General features: G+C 41.0%; 1 protein-coding gene across 1 annotated transcript in view; it reads right to left on the bottom strand.

Annotated features, from left to right (window-relative positions):
- The window catches only part of FBLN5 (fibulin 5), a 40,329-nt gene extending 24,496 nt beyond the window's left edge, over positions 1 to 15,833 (bottom strand). Inside the window, exons 1-4 of the mRNA XM_065751225.1 lie at positions 15,339 to 15,833; positions 13,107 to 13,161; positions 11,361 to 11,412; positions 9,977 to 10,219 (exon numbers count right to left, since the gene is read on the bottom strand). Coding sequence (XP_065607297.1) covers positions 9,977 to 10,219; positions 11,361 to 11,412; positions 13,107 to 13,161; positions 15,339 to 15,355 — 367 coding nt within the window. The 5' untranslated portion in view covers positions 15,356 to 15,833. The remainder of the gene's footprint in view (positions 1 to 9,976; positions 10,220 to 11,360; positions 11,413 to 13,106; positions 13,162 to 15,338) is intronic.
- Between the last annotated feature and the right edge of the window lie 268 nt (positions 15,834 to 16,101).

The following is a 16,101-nucleotide window of genomic DNA, read 5'->3' as shown; positions in this document are numbered from 1 at the left end:
TTTCACTTAAAATTTTGCCCCAAAATGTAGCTTACTGGCTGAGTAATATACAACTGCTTTGCTCTACAGCTTCAAATAGAGCTGTCTTCACAAGGGAAGAATACCTTCTTCCTAAAGCTGGCATCCTAAAATCTTTTCAGAAGACTGCATAAAACCAACAGTTAGCTATCAGCATAGACTATTCCATCAGTGTCAACTCTGATTTTGATTAAAAAAAGATTCAGTCTGCTTCTGGATTAAACTCCAGATGCAATACTTAGTGATTTGCTGGCAGCAAGTCTAGTATACATTGCTGCACTCTGCCTTTGAAATACATGTGAGATCCAAGACTGCTCCAGCCTATGCCTGGCTTGGGATTCCCCAGAGAGGTTGCAATAGCAGGAAACCAGCAGCATGCTTCAGCTTTTGGAGCACACCTCCTCCCCCTGGCCTGGTTCCTGCTCCAGGAGTAAGGAGTGACAGTCTGGCAAACTGACCTTGCACTCCTCCAACATCCCTCCTTCTGAAAGAGAGCCCTAAGCTGCTCATCCAAGCTATCTCAGTTTTGCATTCCTTCACCACAGTGACAATAACTGTTATTTAATGGGTGGAGGCTATTACCCATGCTAATGAGCTTTACAGTACTAGATAAACCTAGGATTTTTCTTCTGCACCTCCATACATATCAGTACTGAAAATCAAGATCGAGTGAGCTTTTGTCCTTCTGCTCCTCATGAGGTTTCTGGCCTCCCTGAGCTCGCCTTAGGACACCTGTGCTTTGATAGGTGTCAAAAATACAAATAAAATTTACCCGTTAATATCTCTCCCACCCTCAAATATTCAAGACTCTTTTCTCACTAACTTTTTTTTCAGTCAGAATTTAAATTTTTCTATTGAGACATTCAATACTATTCTACCATTGTAACATTATATATAGTGTCCAACTGCATAACCTGATACATCATTGTATTCTGAGAGATTTTACTATGTTCAGTCTAAAAGTAATTTTCCCTCACTTTAGCAAATTATACCTTACTTGGGAATAAGCACTTCTGTACCACCCACCATAAACAACTGTTTCTCTGATATTTGCAGGTCCATCTGAGCCTCAGCCTTACAATACACCTAATGGTCTTAATCAAAATCATCCTATTTAGTGCTCTCTAATTTACTGCTGCTCTATACTGAGATTTCCATAAATATATCTACATCTATCTGGTAGAAAGGTATTTACACTTAATGTCAGTAGATAGGGTGGTTCTCATCAGAAACATTTCAAAGAACAGTTCCCTCCGTGCTCTGAGATGAAGTCTTAGTAATGCTGAGAAACTGCTCAATGCTAGCTGCTCTCAATATTACTGTCTTTCACTTTTCCTTTCTCACCAGAGAGCCATGATTTAGATTATTTTTTCATCTACTTCTGAGTTTCCAATCTCTTAATTTCCTGACCACAACTGTAGCTTTTCTAAACAGGATTTAATCTTCCTGTTCTGTTGTCGTCTACAGGTATGTTGGGCTTGCACCACAAAACCTGCTAATGCCTTTGATCTGACCAGCAGTTTTTTCAGAAGGCACTGTGCTTTTGTACATGTACACTGCTAGGTGCCCAAATGAGGATATCATATGCACCCTGAGTTTCAGAAAGTGCTGAATGCTTCTGCCTGAAGGCCTATATCCCACCAGGTTTTCCAGCTGGATGCTCAGATACTGTATTCCTCAGGCACACGGTTAATAATGAAAACAAATACTGAGCAAAAATCTTAGAGGTTGTACTAGCAGCCAGTGGCAAAGGGCTGGAAGACAGACCAAAGGACGTTTACATGTTCAACTTCTGTGAGGGATTGAGCTCAGTGAGAGCAAAGGGCCTAACAAAGCCTCAAGAACCTGGGTCAGCTGTCTTTTCAGCTGTCCTATGACCTATACTACCAACCTATCAACAGGATTGTCTTTGTCCTCATTCTGCAGCACAGCCTTACATCATTGGGCACCTGTAAACATAACTCATGGCTGAAATGAGTTAAAAGCAGAGAGAGTCTTGGTGGTGTTAGAACTGAAGATGGACTTCAGTGCATTTCGTCATCCCCAATGGTCAGCACGCCCCAGGCAAGAAGCAGGGTGCTGAAACTGCTCCCCTGAAATGGAACAGGGATGTGTAACTCCCATTCATCTTCTGGTGGCTTTATTTTCTTTGAGAGATTCTCTTATTTCATTGAAGTACTAAAATGGGAAACCAGTCAATTGGCAGATGAAGTGGTCAGAACATGCTAAACTTCACACACTGTCCGGCAGCTCTTAGCATGGCACTTCTGCCATGGGTCCAGTGTCCAAAGGACAAGACAAGGGAGCAATGCCAGCACATTACCTCTGCCTATAGAGTCTGGCAAAACATACCGCCCATGTGGCTGATTTATACTGGTAAAGAAGCCAATTCATATTTTCTATATATTTTGGCTTAACATCTTGATTGTGACATACAGCCATGGCCAATTTCAGGCTGGAACCAAGCAAAAAGAAACAAAACTCACCCAAGAAATATAAGTGAGACGCCAAGACAAATGGTGACTTTTAAGTCATTGAGAACACTGCCATCTCTAGGTACTGTGGGTGCTGCAAATACATGCAGAGATTAACATAAGCCTGAGCAGAATGCTGGTTCTATTAACAGCACTGAAAATAAATAAACTTTCCTGTTAAGGAAAGTAACTCCATTCTATCATTCTACACACCATGCTGCACACCCCCAGGGATGTAGGGAAGGAAGCACACAACCCTGAGGCCCCCAGCAGAATGCTAGGAATGGACTGTCACCCACAGCCAAAACAGACCCTGCAGCAAAGTGGAAGGGGTGCAAGCCACAAAGCCAACAGACTGAGGAAGAGTACTTGTGTAGTCTGTCAATCTTCCAGCACCATTAAGTGACTTATTTTCTTTAAAGTCCTGTAATTGTGGGCCAGCCTGTCATGACAGCTATCCCACAAAGGAAAGCTCTCACTCAGTCTGCTCCAAAGCAGACAGAGCTGATCAGTGCATTGTGGCTGTAACTGATCTGGCACTGCTGGAATCCCTGGAAGTTAAGACATAATAATGGCAAGGCAGCCACAAAGCCCCACATATCAACCCTCTTTCAGCACTGAAGGAATTACATGGGGTTGAAGCTCTGTGCTGGCCAGCACATGCCTGAGGACATGGCAGGCTGGGCACAAGTACTGCTCCTCTGAAATGAATCACATGCAACATCCTGCCAACGAGCTCTTGCTGACAGCTGAAGTCTGTGTATTATCTGGCTCGGAGCCCAGTTGACCAATAACTCCCCATTTCAGAGACTGATCATAACCAAGGCCATTAAACAAGCCGCAACTCAGTGAATAGGTTAAACCTCTTCCTCTTGGATTCTCTTTCCCTCTGCAGTCCTCAAAGTGAACATGAGATGAGATTCCTAAGCTCTTGCCACCTCATCACCAAAGATATCATGCAACCTCACAGAAAAGAGAAAGCCAAAACACATCATGAAACAGAGCAGACACAGACTTCAGAGATGCCAGCCTTCCTGAACCTGAGCTGCTGACTATCAAGCAATTTAACTAGTATGACTGCAGTTCAGTCAAGTTCATTTGTGGCTATGATATAGTCATGTTTATTTTATTTTCCCTTCTCACATCACTGCATGGTAATACAGTCCATCAGTGATGCCTGAAAGGCACTGATGTGCAGAGTGACAGACGTGCACCTTCTATTTGCTTTGCCATACCTAGGAGCACCTTATTTTTCACTCCAGAACAAAGAAATGCCAGTTTTCTTAATAACATGCCAGGTTTCTTGGCTTATATGTTTCTTGGTTCAATTTTACTCAACTCTGTTTGAGCACTAGAAGCTTCACAAATAAACTAACCATTTTCCTGTGCTTTAACCACCAGACCATGCTCTTTCTGCACTGCACTTCACCAGGAATAAAGGAAATAATCCAAGCCACAGAAGACTCAGTTTAACCGAGAGAGACATACAGCAACCTTCTCTATCAAGTGAACCCCTCCACCACAAATGGGCACACTTCACTGAAAAGCAACATTTTCACACTTATTCCCCTTTTAAATTCTGCTGGGTAGGATATACTCGTTGAAGTTTTGGTGGGAGTGACCCTCCTAACTAACACTACTGTAAGTATGAGCTGACACTTACCTTTCCTCAGCCCCAGCTCATCCTTTGCACTGGTACAATTGTTTCTTAAGGGAGGAAGGAACTCTGAGTGGTTTCAGAAGGAACTCTGAGTGGTTTCCATCCATTAATATTTTACGGCAGCCCCAACCACAGAGATATTCAAGATTAGGCTGCAGGGGAGTTGAAATAGATAACCTTTAAGGCTCCCTTCCAACTCAACAAGATTATATGATTCTATGTACAACTCACAGTTACCTTCAGAAAGACTGTTGGCCTTGTGAATCGATCAGACCATCATACTGGAGGCACTGAGACTGGACCCTGAAGAATAACTGTGTTTGTCTGGAGCTGCATGTTGTAGGTTTATCTGCTAGAGGTATATCCATGTTCAGTGTTAATGACCCTTTTTCCATAAGTCCCCTGGTGTATAGTGCCCTGTCTTAAAGTACACAGTTTATATTTTCAACATCTTTACTTTACCTGTCTTGTCTCATCATTGTGTTAGATAATCAAGGGGTAGCCACCTTGAGTTTTGTTAGAACATGAATGAGCACAGTATAAGTAGATGGTGGCTGCAAAATAACAGGATCAATCTGCCACTGCAACCTTTTGTAGCACAGATATACTTGAACTGAATGGGAGGTAGTGAAAGCCTCTGGCACTCCTCTGATCTGTGCAGAAACACAAACAAAAATGTCCAGTGATAGCTAACCAGCCTAATGCACTAGGGAGGGGAGTTCCTCTTGCCTCACTTTGGGCTTCACTGTTGCAGGATTATTAAACAAGGCCTTTTTTTGCCTGTTTACATTTGTTTATTTTTTAAAGATAATTGTTGGGAATCTACCTCAGCAGCTATCATCCAATTGTGAAATTATTCACAACCCACAATTATTTCAGTTTAAGCAAAATGACCCAGAACTCCAACATATACGCTATATTTGTCAAGAACAAAATAGTAAAAGCTCCAGCCCAAGTTTTAGTCATCAGCTACAGCTTCTTGAGATTATTAAAGGCAAATTTTCCATTGCAGTGGTAGTATGAGGTCCATATTTGTATTCCCTCACACAATAGCTGTCAGAGGAAAAATATTTAGGAATTAAGGCTAAACATCATGGCCCTTAATTTAATCAGGAAATGTCATCAATTATGTCGCTTTTCAGGAGGCTGCCGTGAGTCTTTTGCAGAACCTATTCTCATGCAATCTTTCTGTTTCTAGTTAATTTGGACACAATGGCCGTGCTGCCTAGCAGGTATAATGCACAGCCTTCAAGAACTGGCTGCTGAAATAGCAAAACTAATGAGCTGTACTAATTAGAGTTAAATAAGACAATAGCAGGAGTTGATTCAATTCATTTTTCCTTTACAGAACTCCTTCCAGGGCACAATCTTCTTGCAGCATTTCCCTCCTTTTCTTCCTGTTTCTAACGTCAAAGAGGTCACTGTAGAAATGTTACTATTAGGAGAGAGCTTGGCTTAGTGGCTAAGGTATCGGATAAGGAATTCTGGGCTCCAGTCCCAACACGGCCATGGTCCTGGTGCGAGACCTGGGCACCTCATTTCACTTTCTTATTTATTCATTTTCCTCCTCTTCCCCAGATACACACATCTGGTTCCATGATTTTGCTTGAAAACTCATCTAGGCATAAGCTGTTCATAATGAGGTTGTGCACAGGTCAGGTCAGTATGATTGCAGGCTTGGATGTGGGTTTTAGGTATACTTGCAATAATATAAATGATAATGATGTAAAATCCATGCATACAAAGGTAATTTTTTAGGTAGTTTCAATTAGCTTCTTTTTAGCGTTTGTTTCAAAAATGAAGATGATGTCTTTTTTCTCCCCTCTTTTATTTTTTCAATTAACTCTTCCACTGTCCTTCCTCCATTCCATCTCTAGGTCGTACTCAACTTGCCTGACACTTATATCTTTCCAAACATGTACTTCTGTTTTAGCAGTCTACTTGCTCAAATGCCTGCATTCAACCATATCTTAAGATACCTTCCCACCTACAATGTCTCCTCACACTGTCAGTAATTAATGGGAGTAAAAGCAAAACTCAGAGTCCACCCATTACAGTAGTACATTCTTTCCAATGCCCAGAAGGATCTGTGTTTGAGGCATGTTTTAAAGATTATTGTAAATCAGGAAACAACAAGGTGGAGTAAGGGGAAGTTGGAAAGAACTCTGGGCTTACCAATGCATAGTGCACGAACATGGGCCCTCACTCCCGTGTAATCTTGCCAACAGTTATGAGATCAAGTGCCATGAACAAAAAGTCATTAGAAAGACTAAACATTCAGTATTTATAGAAAAGTAGCATTAGAAGACAAATAGTTCAAGCAGTGCTCTTGCATTAAACGCTCACTGCTTTTCCTTTATGTGGCCTTTCATTCCAGCATTACTTATGGCTGTAAATCATTCCTGACCTCCTTTGGAATAAATTTGCACGTACTTCGTGCAGTTGAAAACATAGTACACTTACACATACAAGGCACAAGGCCTTCAGCAACTTCTGGAGTAAAAGTAACAAGCCTACAGAAGATTTAAAATGAAATTAACATAAAAATATTTCTCTGCCAGCTGCCAGAAATGGCTACAGCTGGTTCTCCACCATGCAGAGGAGAATGGGGTGGGCAAATCAGGTGCAACAGGTGTCATCGAGAGGCATTTGTGCCAGGAAAGATCTGGAGGTAAGTGAAAAGATTCTTGGTAAGAGTGAGCAGCAAACAGGATGGCAAAGGCACATGGACACCCAGCCCCTGTCTGTGACCATACTACTCAGAAAGGACGAAGCCAAAAGAGATGGAAAGGGAAGAAAAAATGTTTGTCTTTCTTTTTTGCTAAGCTGGAATATATCAGCCCCCACGAAGGGGAATGTTATTTGAACCACCTGTGGTGCACATTCTTCAAAGAGCCAAGGACGTGGGGCCTTGGCAGGCAGGCCAGGTGCCAGGCAGGGACAGAGTGACCTTCTTATAAAAAAAAAAAAAAGAAAAAAAAAAAGAAAAAAAAGAAAAAAAGAAAAAAAGAAGAAAAAAAAAGAAAAAAAGAAAAAAAAGACCTTGGCAATTCTTACGTGCTTTTAGATCAGATTTTTATCCTGTTTCACTTTGGAAACCTCTTGAACAAGCTCAGTGTTTCAAAGCTGAGGCTGAAAATCTCCCAGGGAAGGTTCCTGTGTTTAATAAACTGTTTTGACTGGAATTCAAAGAGAAAGTAAAGATTTCTGTTGGCCTAGCAATAGAAAATATGGCTCAGACCTGTAACCCCATATCTGACCAGACAAAAATGTGTACTCTGTTAAAAACTGGATATTTCTCAGAAACATTGGAATTAGAATAGCTCTGCTTCCCCCCGAAGCCAACAGCAAAAAGCCTCATCATCTTTAATGGAAATACCTGTGACTAATTTTTTATTTGGAAAGAAGTTCTTGGAAGGAGATGCCAGAACACCAGCATAAGAAACCTGTAAGTTATACAGTGGCTCAGCTACTGGGTAGAATATCTTCCAGTTCACTCTGTTCAACCATTCCAACACAAAATTAACCCTTGAAGTGCTGCATACCCTAACAGCATGCTGAATACTGACAAGCAGGCAACCAACTGAAATACCACTGGCATAAGCAGTGCTTATAGTTTGCTTTTTATAAGACATAACCATGACTCAGTGATTAAGACTTTCTTGAATGACTTGAAGTTTCAGTGCTGGTCGGGGACCCTTTCAAGGTTCCATGGTTCCTCATCTCTATGGCTTTCACATCGCTCTCATTAACTGTGCCAAAATCCTGCTAACAGGGGGTTAGGCTTTTTCACCACCTCTGAACTGAGACATGCAGTAATTCATGCCTTTCACCTTTCCATTCAGGGCACACAGGTACAAAAATAAATACTGCATTAAGACAATGACTGCCTCCACAAGATTTCTCTAACGAAAAATAAGAACAAAGCTCAGCAGAGGCACTTTCAACCTGGCAGGTCTCATTTTCTTTAGGTCTTATTTTCCCTCCTCTAACACAAATATGATCTATCTATCATCTGCCCGAATTCAAACCTGATGTAGACATTCAAAAATTTCTTCCAGCTAACTTTGGTCCTCGAATGGCAGTCTGTCTTTTCCAGTCAATACTTACTAACGTCTCTATTTGTCAAACTTTCCTTCCCAATTACACTGACATACTTGAAAGTTAAAGTGACAGAAGTGAACGGACCTGACTGAAGAAGGAATTAGCCCTCACATTTCTGCTAGTATGAATAGTAACACACGTAACCTCTATAGGCAGGAAGTTACATTATAAAAGTTTCCAAAATCCACCTGTTTTGATTTGCATTGCTTTCTGCACAGCAAGCCAGCCAGAGTGAGGTTTCATTTCCCCTTTGATTTCAGCACTTCTTTTCTATTAACTGTCCCATTTCCTGACTCATCTACATCAAAGATACCAAAATGAAAACACTCCTGGAAGCCTACAAGTCAATAGACATAGTAACTTAGGATGATCAGTCTGCTAAGATCAGAAGGACCAGTTGCAGTTTTTAAAGGACTCGTTAGTAAGTAGGTCTATTTTTACAGCAAATATACCAGTCATCCCAGGGTTTTAAAACTTTTTGTGTAAAAACAAAACAAAACCTTTTCCAAGTGTAGAAAGACAGGCCTAAAAGAATCTGAATTTGAGTCTACATTCTGACATCTCCCATGGTCTCCTCTCTGGTCTCCTCACTAGGGAAGCGAATGAGGAATATCATCTGAAACCAAGTCCTGACAGAAATTCCAGAGAAAAGGGCAAAATCTGGCCAAAAGACAAGTCAATTCTAGATGTGCTGTTACAAATTAGCTACAACAATTTAACTACATACAAAAACGACCTTATCATTAGGAAAACTGAGACATAGAAATAAGTGGTGAACTACATCTCCAGCATTTACCCTGAGCAGTCATCAGAGATTGGTTTGATCCTGATCTCTTGTAGCCAGGTTTGTCGTCACATTTTGGCTAGTGGAATTTCCTTTGATATAGTCCAGAAAATTTTCTCTCCATTCCTTCATAACATATCATGATAAGAAGCAAAGAAATTAAAGGGATATATTTTAAATCTTCCTTAAATTTGAGCAACACAGGTATACCTTATATATGTTAAATCTGGCATAAAATGGAGTGAGTAGAATCAGAATCTATCCAAAAGATGAAAAAAAAAAGAACTACCAACACAAGAAAATTTTCAGAGTTTTTGTTAATTTGCTTTGTTTTGAAATTGGAGATTGTTTTAAGACTTTGATATTCCCCCAGTATCAAAGCTCTGCTGGGGCACTGATTCTATAGTCACCAACAGTTGTGTATGACCCCCTAGAAGAGCTTTCCTTCAAAAGGCTCACAGTCCAAGTGAAGAATGCAAATCATGGGAGGAAACAACTCTTATTTATACCATCTGCAAGTGGAAGACTGAGTCCAGAAATCTGGACAAGGTCACATACAACCAAGAGCTGAATCAAAGTTTCATCAATCCCAATCTAACGCTTCAAATGCATACTATATTCTCTCACGAAGACAGACTCGTAAGCATAAAGAGTATGCTTTCGATGCACTGACGTATGCCATCAGGTAGATGTTTACACCACAGAATGCTTAATTATCTTGTAAAAGTGGGTTACCTGATTAAATAATCAGAGTAACACATTGCTTTATATAATGACTATTTGAAAGGCACTGCCTGAAAATAAGGTAGCTGAACTTCAATATGTTAGAGTCAAATGCTACAAGAATAACTATAAGACATTTACAGGACAATTGTTTCTACAATTGCAGGCAAGCTTTAATATGAATGAAAAGCATAAAAGATTTCTACTACTCACCAGCACACTGATTGTTTTCATCCAACTGGTAACCAAATCGGCAAATCAGAGGTCTTGTAACGGTAGGGTAATTAGGAACAGGGCCTGGTGCTGGGGGTGGTGGATAAATATTTGAATAAGGATTCAGATACGGTGATCGATACACTGGGTTTGTTCGTGGTACACATAAATAGCCACCATTCTGGTTGACACACACCATGTCTCCTCTACAGGCCTCAGGAATAGTCCGACATTCATCAATATCTGGAAGGAAAATTGTAAATGATAAATGAGTGATTGCTTCCTAGTGTGACCTATCCAAAAAATAGTTAACGTATTTTTCACAAGACTTTGCTAAAAAAAAATGATATTCTGAACAGAAGAGCTAATTTTTCCTTGTGGAGTCTCACTTTGAAGATAGATCATACTAAAATTGGAAACATCCCATATAATCAACATATCCTATGTTGTACTTATTTTAATTGAATATTAGAGGGAAGAGGGGAAGAGGAATGCCTGCCTTTTTATCTTGTAAATGTTCAGTTTAAACTCTGATTTACACGTGGCTACAGCATGCTACTGCCTATTCCTGCTAGTGGATCTCTCCAAACCACAACATGGAGATCAGGATTTCAAACTCTGGTGGTTTGGTTTGCCCAGCTGTGAAATTTGGATCCTGATTTAGAACTCCTGGGCTCCCTCCCATAGAAGAAGTTAGGGATGTTCAATCTGGAGACGTGAGTTAGCAATCTTCCTTGTTCCAGTTGAGATATTCGTTGAATCAGATTTAGAAAGTTACAATTGGTTTTCCCAAACCAAACAGTTGTTTGGCTCTTGTATCACGAATGTGTTAGGCTACTGAGACAGAGCAACTGTCTGTTGCCATTATTCCTCGTAATTGCTTGGGTGACTTTAATTCATGAAGAAAATTCTGCCCTGTAGACTGGAAGCCTCCATTCACATTCATTGATGAAAATACGCCATAGGGAAAAGTAGGTGTTTTCCTACAGCTTCCTCAATGACTGACCTAAAGTTTCAACATGGAGCAGTGATAGACTTGACCTGCGGCCTCCAGGTGGAGGCTGACAACAAAATTAGTGAATACAGAGTTTAGAGACAAAAGAGAAGGAGCATGTACAGTCCTTGCCATTTGGCAACTGGACTGAGCTCCACAACTCATCTCAATGCATCACAGGCATTTGAGAAGCCCTGAGCCAGTCAGTTTCTCAGTTGTCAAAGTTAGATATATACTTGGGCTTCATAAACACACACACACACACACACACATTTACCACACAGTGAGAACTTTTCAGCTAAAACACACCAAAAGCAGAACAGTGTTAATTCAATAATGTCACTGTTTCTGAACCCCAGTTTAAATTTGTTTATTTAATGTAAGTCCTACCTAAGCATTGCCCAGAAGCACGGTCCAGGTCAAACCCATTAGTGCATTGCTGCTAAAATGAGAAGGAAAGAAAAGACACTCAGTGACTGTGAAATGAGAATGTTTCAGAGTCAAATGCTCATCTACATTATTATGCTTAGTACAGTTGTTCAGCGCTACACCACAAAGTTCTGTACACCAAAATGAAGTATGGACAGACAGCAGTGCATAAACCTGAGATCTTCAGCCCATGTGACAGCCCCTTAACTCAGAATGTAATTCTCACAGAAGGTGACTGTTTAGGTTGTTACTCTGCTGGGATAACCAGCACCTGATATGCTGTACAGTTTGTAGCATCCTTAACATTTGGAGAAGAATAATACAAAATAAATCTTTGCTTTTGTCAGAACAAAGGAACTCAGTTTAAAGGTACTAGTTACCTTCCCTAACACACTCTGGAACTCTGCACGTGGAAGTTTCAGTACTTCTCAACAAGTTAGCCATCTGACCTGAATGGAGGCCATAGATAAATCATTAGAAATCTAAAAAATAGTAAGGCTTTCCTTTACAGCAAACCTTCAAATTTTCCGATAATTATTTACACAACATATGTTCTATGCATGCAAGGTTACTGGAAACCTTGTTCCTTCCATCCTATGCTACTGGTTGTCATCAGGGCTGAAACCTGGAGTCTTTTGCACGTAATCATTGTCCCTCAGCATTTCTAAAACAGTGACAACAATGGCAACTTCTGTCAAAACCCATCAAAATGATTCCCTGCTCTCCCTTGTTTTTGACTGGGCCTCCAGCAATTTAGTTATGGGACACATAGTTGACACAAGTGGATCCTTCCAGTAAAATAGATTATGCTAAGGAAGGTAAGCAAGAGGCATCCAGAGAATAGGAAGCACTGATGTAACCAGAAGGCACAGGAATAGAGTTTATTCACGATTCCTTTTTTTTTTTTCCCACAGAAATATCATTAAAGATGCCATGTGCAGGAATTTTTTAGTGTAACAGAATAAAACCCACAACTACATTTCAAAGACTTTTGGCAAAGGTATTTAGAAACACTGCTCTGGATATTGAACATATCTGGATTATCAACTAGGAATCCAAGCTTAACGCGCCTTTGGGAATGGTTTTTCCTAATTTGAAGTCCACTTGGAACTGAGGAAAACACAAAAAACTACAAAGAACTCATATTTATGCTATTTCAAGAACTGGACTGCACTACTTCCACCCACCCTCAATTACCCTGCCTCTTGAACAAAGATGGCTTTGGGCAGAAATTAAAGTGAAGACCTAGGATGTTGTCATTCAGGCTCACAGTCCAAAAAAAAGGTCTTAAGACGAGAGCCTGCCAGACTGCTATGCACAGAACATGCCTGTTTACATGAATAAGTTTTCCAAACTTGGGTGTTCCCCACTACAGATCCGAGCTGTTCTTTCTCTCTTGGGATGACTTTTATTTTGTTTTTCAGAAGTGTTCAGTTCAGAAGCAGAATTGGGTTTTTAGAGAGGTCCAGGTTTATGCAGGGATATTTTGCTGAGCTGGCAAGGATGAGTCAATAAACTCAGTCCTTGTTCAACTCCAGAATCCTGTTGGCTCCCAGTCCTCCCCTCTAAACCCTTAGACCACACAGCTTCCTCTTCATGTAAACCCCAGACCACAGAGCTTCCTATTCACCTGCTTGCCAGTTAAATCTCATGCCATATAGTGCTTTAGTATATAACAGTACACAGATTTCTCTGTACACCTCTCACCTGTGCTTTTCCAGGATTCGAAAGGAAGATGGTCAGTGTGAAAGCAGTCAGTATCCTGTAATGTGCACAGAAAATAGGCTGAAAACCTTCTGATAATCAGGCTCATTATACAGAATTAAATACACACAGACAAACTAATCTCTAGTGACACTTCAGTGCATTCCGGAGTTTTTTGCTAATATGAATTTGGCCTCTGAAGAGGGAGCAATACAACTGTGGGCCACATTCAGATCTCGGTCTGTAGTTTTACCATGGTTTTATAAAATTGTGACTAAAATCAGACTGTACATGTTAGCTAACTAATCTGCTTTTTGTGACGTTCAGCAGAGAAGCTGTTTGATGAGGAAGTGCATAATATTCAATAGAGCGTCGTTGCCACCTCTGTGGCACCTTTCCTTTGACAATATCAAAGTTTTTCGTGCACATTATTTGCATTTTACAGATGGGTAAACTAGAGCATAGGCCATGCCTAAGCTCATCGTGCAACTTGTTGGCAGGGCTGCAGAGATGACATGCAGGAGGTCCTGAATGCAAGCCAGTTGCACTAACCGCTAAACCACACTTCAGCCCCAGGAGACAATTTTTGAGATTAATCCATTTTCCTTGGGTCAGATTCTGTCCCTTTTCCCAGTCTTCAGTGATACATTACTCTGCAAGTAGATACACTGTGCCAGGTCATCAGGTACCGCAAGTTGCTATCCTCAGTGTTGAGGCAACAACAGCCCTCCCTGTTGTTTCACCTTAGCACCTACTGGGGCTTGCTGGGTCTCCTTGCTGCAACTGACAGAAGAGGGTCCCTTGATAGCAGAGCTTGTGGCTAAGGGCTCAGAAATTAAAGGATTTATTATATAAGGGCTCTTTACCTGGAGCATGCAAATTCTTTGGTCAGCTAACCTGCACCCCCAAGTATTTACTCACTGACAGAAAACCAGGAAATGACAGCAATAATTGATTTTCCTCTATGCGCTGTGGGTTTTGCTGTTTTACCTCTGCCTTACATAAAATTTCTTTTCAATACAGTTAAACCTAAATCTTGCTTAGCTTGGATTGAAATTCTGAATGGCAATTGTACACGTTTCCCACAAACCAGCACAGGAATCACAAGATGTTTTAGGTTCTGCGATTCTAGTGAGCTGCCAACTTTCTCTTTTAGAGTTGCCTCTGATTTCCAGTGCAAACTGAGCTGCTGAACGAGACCTACAAATGCATCATCAGACAAAACTGTGCACAAACAGAGATGGAAACATTTGAACACATTTGCTTTGAGTGTGGACACACACACAAACTCTGGAAAGTGAAAACAAACTCTAAGATGGTTGTTCGTAGTGCTCTGGAGGTTTGCTGTCCTCATTGGCAGCTTCTGAGTGACAAGGGAAAGCAAATTCTACACAGATTTTTCCTTGAAGTAAAGCATTCCGAGTAAAACATTATCCATTTAGACTTGCACTTCATTCTTCATTCCTTAAATCTTTTTGAAGTCATTTTAAAGCATGCAAAAGATACAAAGACTGCTCCCTCACTTTGCACATGGCAAGAACAGCACTAGAAGGAAATACAGCAGGTTATAGCTGAACACTAACACACCTAGCTGCCTCACATAGCTAGGGCTGCACTTCACATTATTGCTAAGCAGTGCACACTGACAAAATCCACTGTAACGTCAGCCAGACAAAATTCATATTTTTCTAGACAGTCTTTCCGTTGTTACAGGATAATATATGCTTCCCTCTTGGAGTGGAGGGTGACCTTATTGCCTCATACGTGTTCTGTCTGCAGTCATCACAATTTGCCCGTTACTGAGCTCTCAAATCCCCTCAAGAATTATTAACAGTCATGCAGCACACTCTATCAAGTGCTACATTCAGCTGATCACAGTAGCTTGTCCGGCAGGCAAAGTATTTCAAAGTAGTAATTAACTTCTGCAATGGAAGCTAATTGGCTTCAAATTAATCATTGCAACTGGGGGACCCATTTGCTGTTGCAATTCAGTACTCCCACAAATGCTGGGATTCTTTAAGTACAGAATATAAGCACAGATCAAGAAGAAAATTGTCAGAGACAGCGCACCTTCAGTAACAGACATATCATCTTTTCCCACGTCTGATCACTGAGATCCCCTCTCCGTGCAAATGGCTTTAGCAAGTGGATTGGCGTACTGAATCCTCTCCACAGATATTTTCCGCACGTAGGTTTCCCTCCAGAAAGTACAGAGGTTTCATGCATAGCACTTACCTTCTTAATCCTTGCATGTCCAAAACCGTTGGAGAAAGGTGGAAAAAAAACAGAGCTTGTGCTGATGAATAACTAGAAAGTGTTTCCAAACATTACCCTCCGCTAGCACTTCAGTTCCTCGGTCATTTATAGTCCAAAGAATGAAAGAACAAGTAACGGAGAAGATCGGGAGCAGTCCGTACCTCCTCAGACACTGGAGAGAATACAGTGAAAGCACCTGGTTTTGCTTAGTTCTCTTCTGTAATTCAGCATTAAACCAATTGGAGGAGGAATGTTAAAAATGAACACTTCATTTTCTAAGTATGTTAAACAATGCAAATGGGGGCCTCAGCCTGGGACAGCTGGTTTAGATTACAAAGCTCACCAACTGGCTAGACTCCTCACAACAATCTCGAGGAGCCTGCCAGGATAAAGCACTAACAGCTTGAAGGAAAGCCTCTCCCGCTGCAAACTTCTCAGTTAAATGTGCCTCAGAGCAGAGAGCACCGTTATTGGACAGAAACTCTTATCAGGGGACTGGAGAAGGAAGGGATTGTTTTCCTTGTTCTGAGAACAAAAAAGTCAGACTTTTTTGAGGCCCTCTAGCCGGTGTCTCGGACGATGAATATGCAACACCCGCTGCTTCGTGCCAATGGCATAGCGATGAAAGTTCTGACCCTCTGGGAGGTGAATAACTTGAATTCATGACAATCACAGCTACAGGAACTATATTGCTTGGGGATTATTTGAAAACAGGAATAAACAAATTAAATGTTCAAAGGAA

Source organism: Cyrtonyx montezumae, unplaced genomic scaffold (assembly GCF_038088225.1).
Source record: "Cyrtonyx montezumae isolate F1298 unplaced genomic scaffold, pur_monq_1.0 scaffold_10, whole genome shotgun sequence".
NCBI classification, from domain to species: Eukaryota; Metazoa; Chordata; class Aves; order Galliformes; family Odontophoridae; genus Cyrtonyx; species Cyrtonyx montezumae.
Note: the sequence above shows the minus strand (reverse complement) of the source record. Positions and strands in the feature narration are given on the sequence as shown.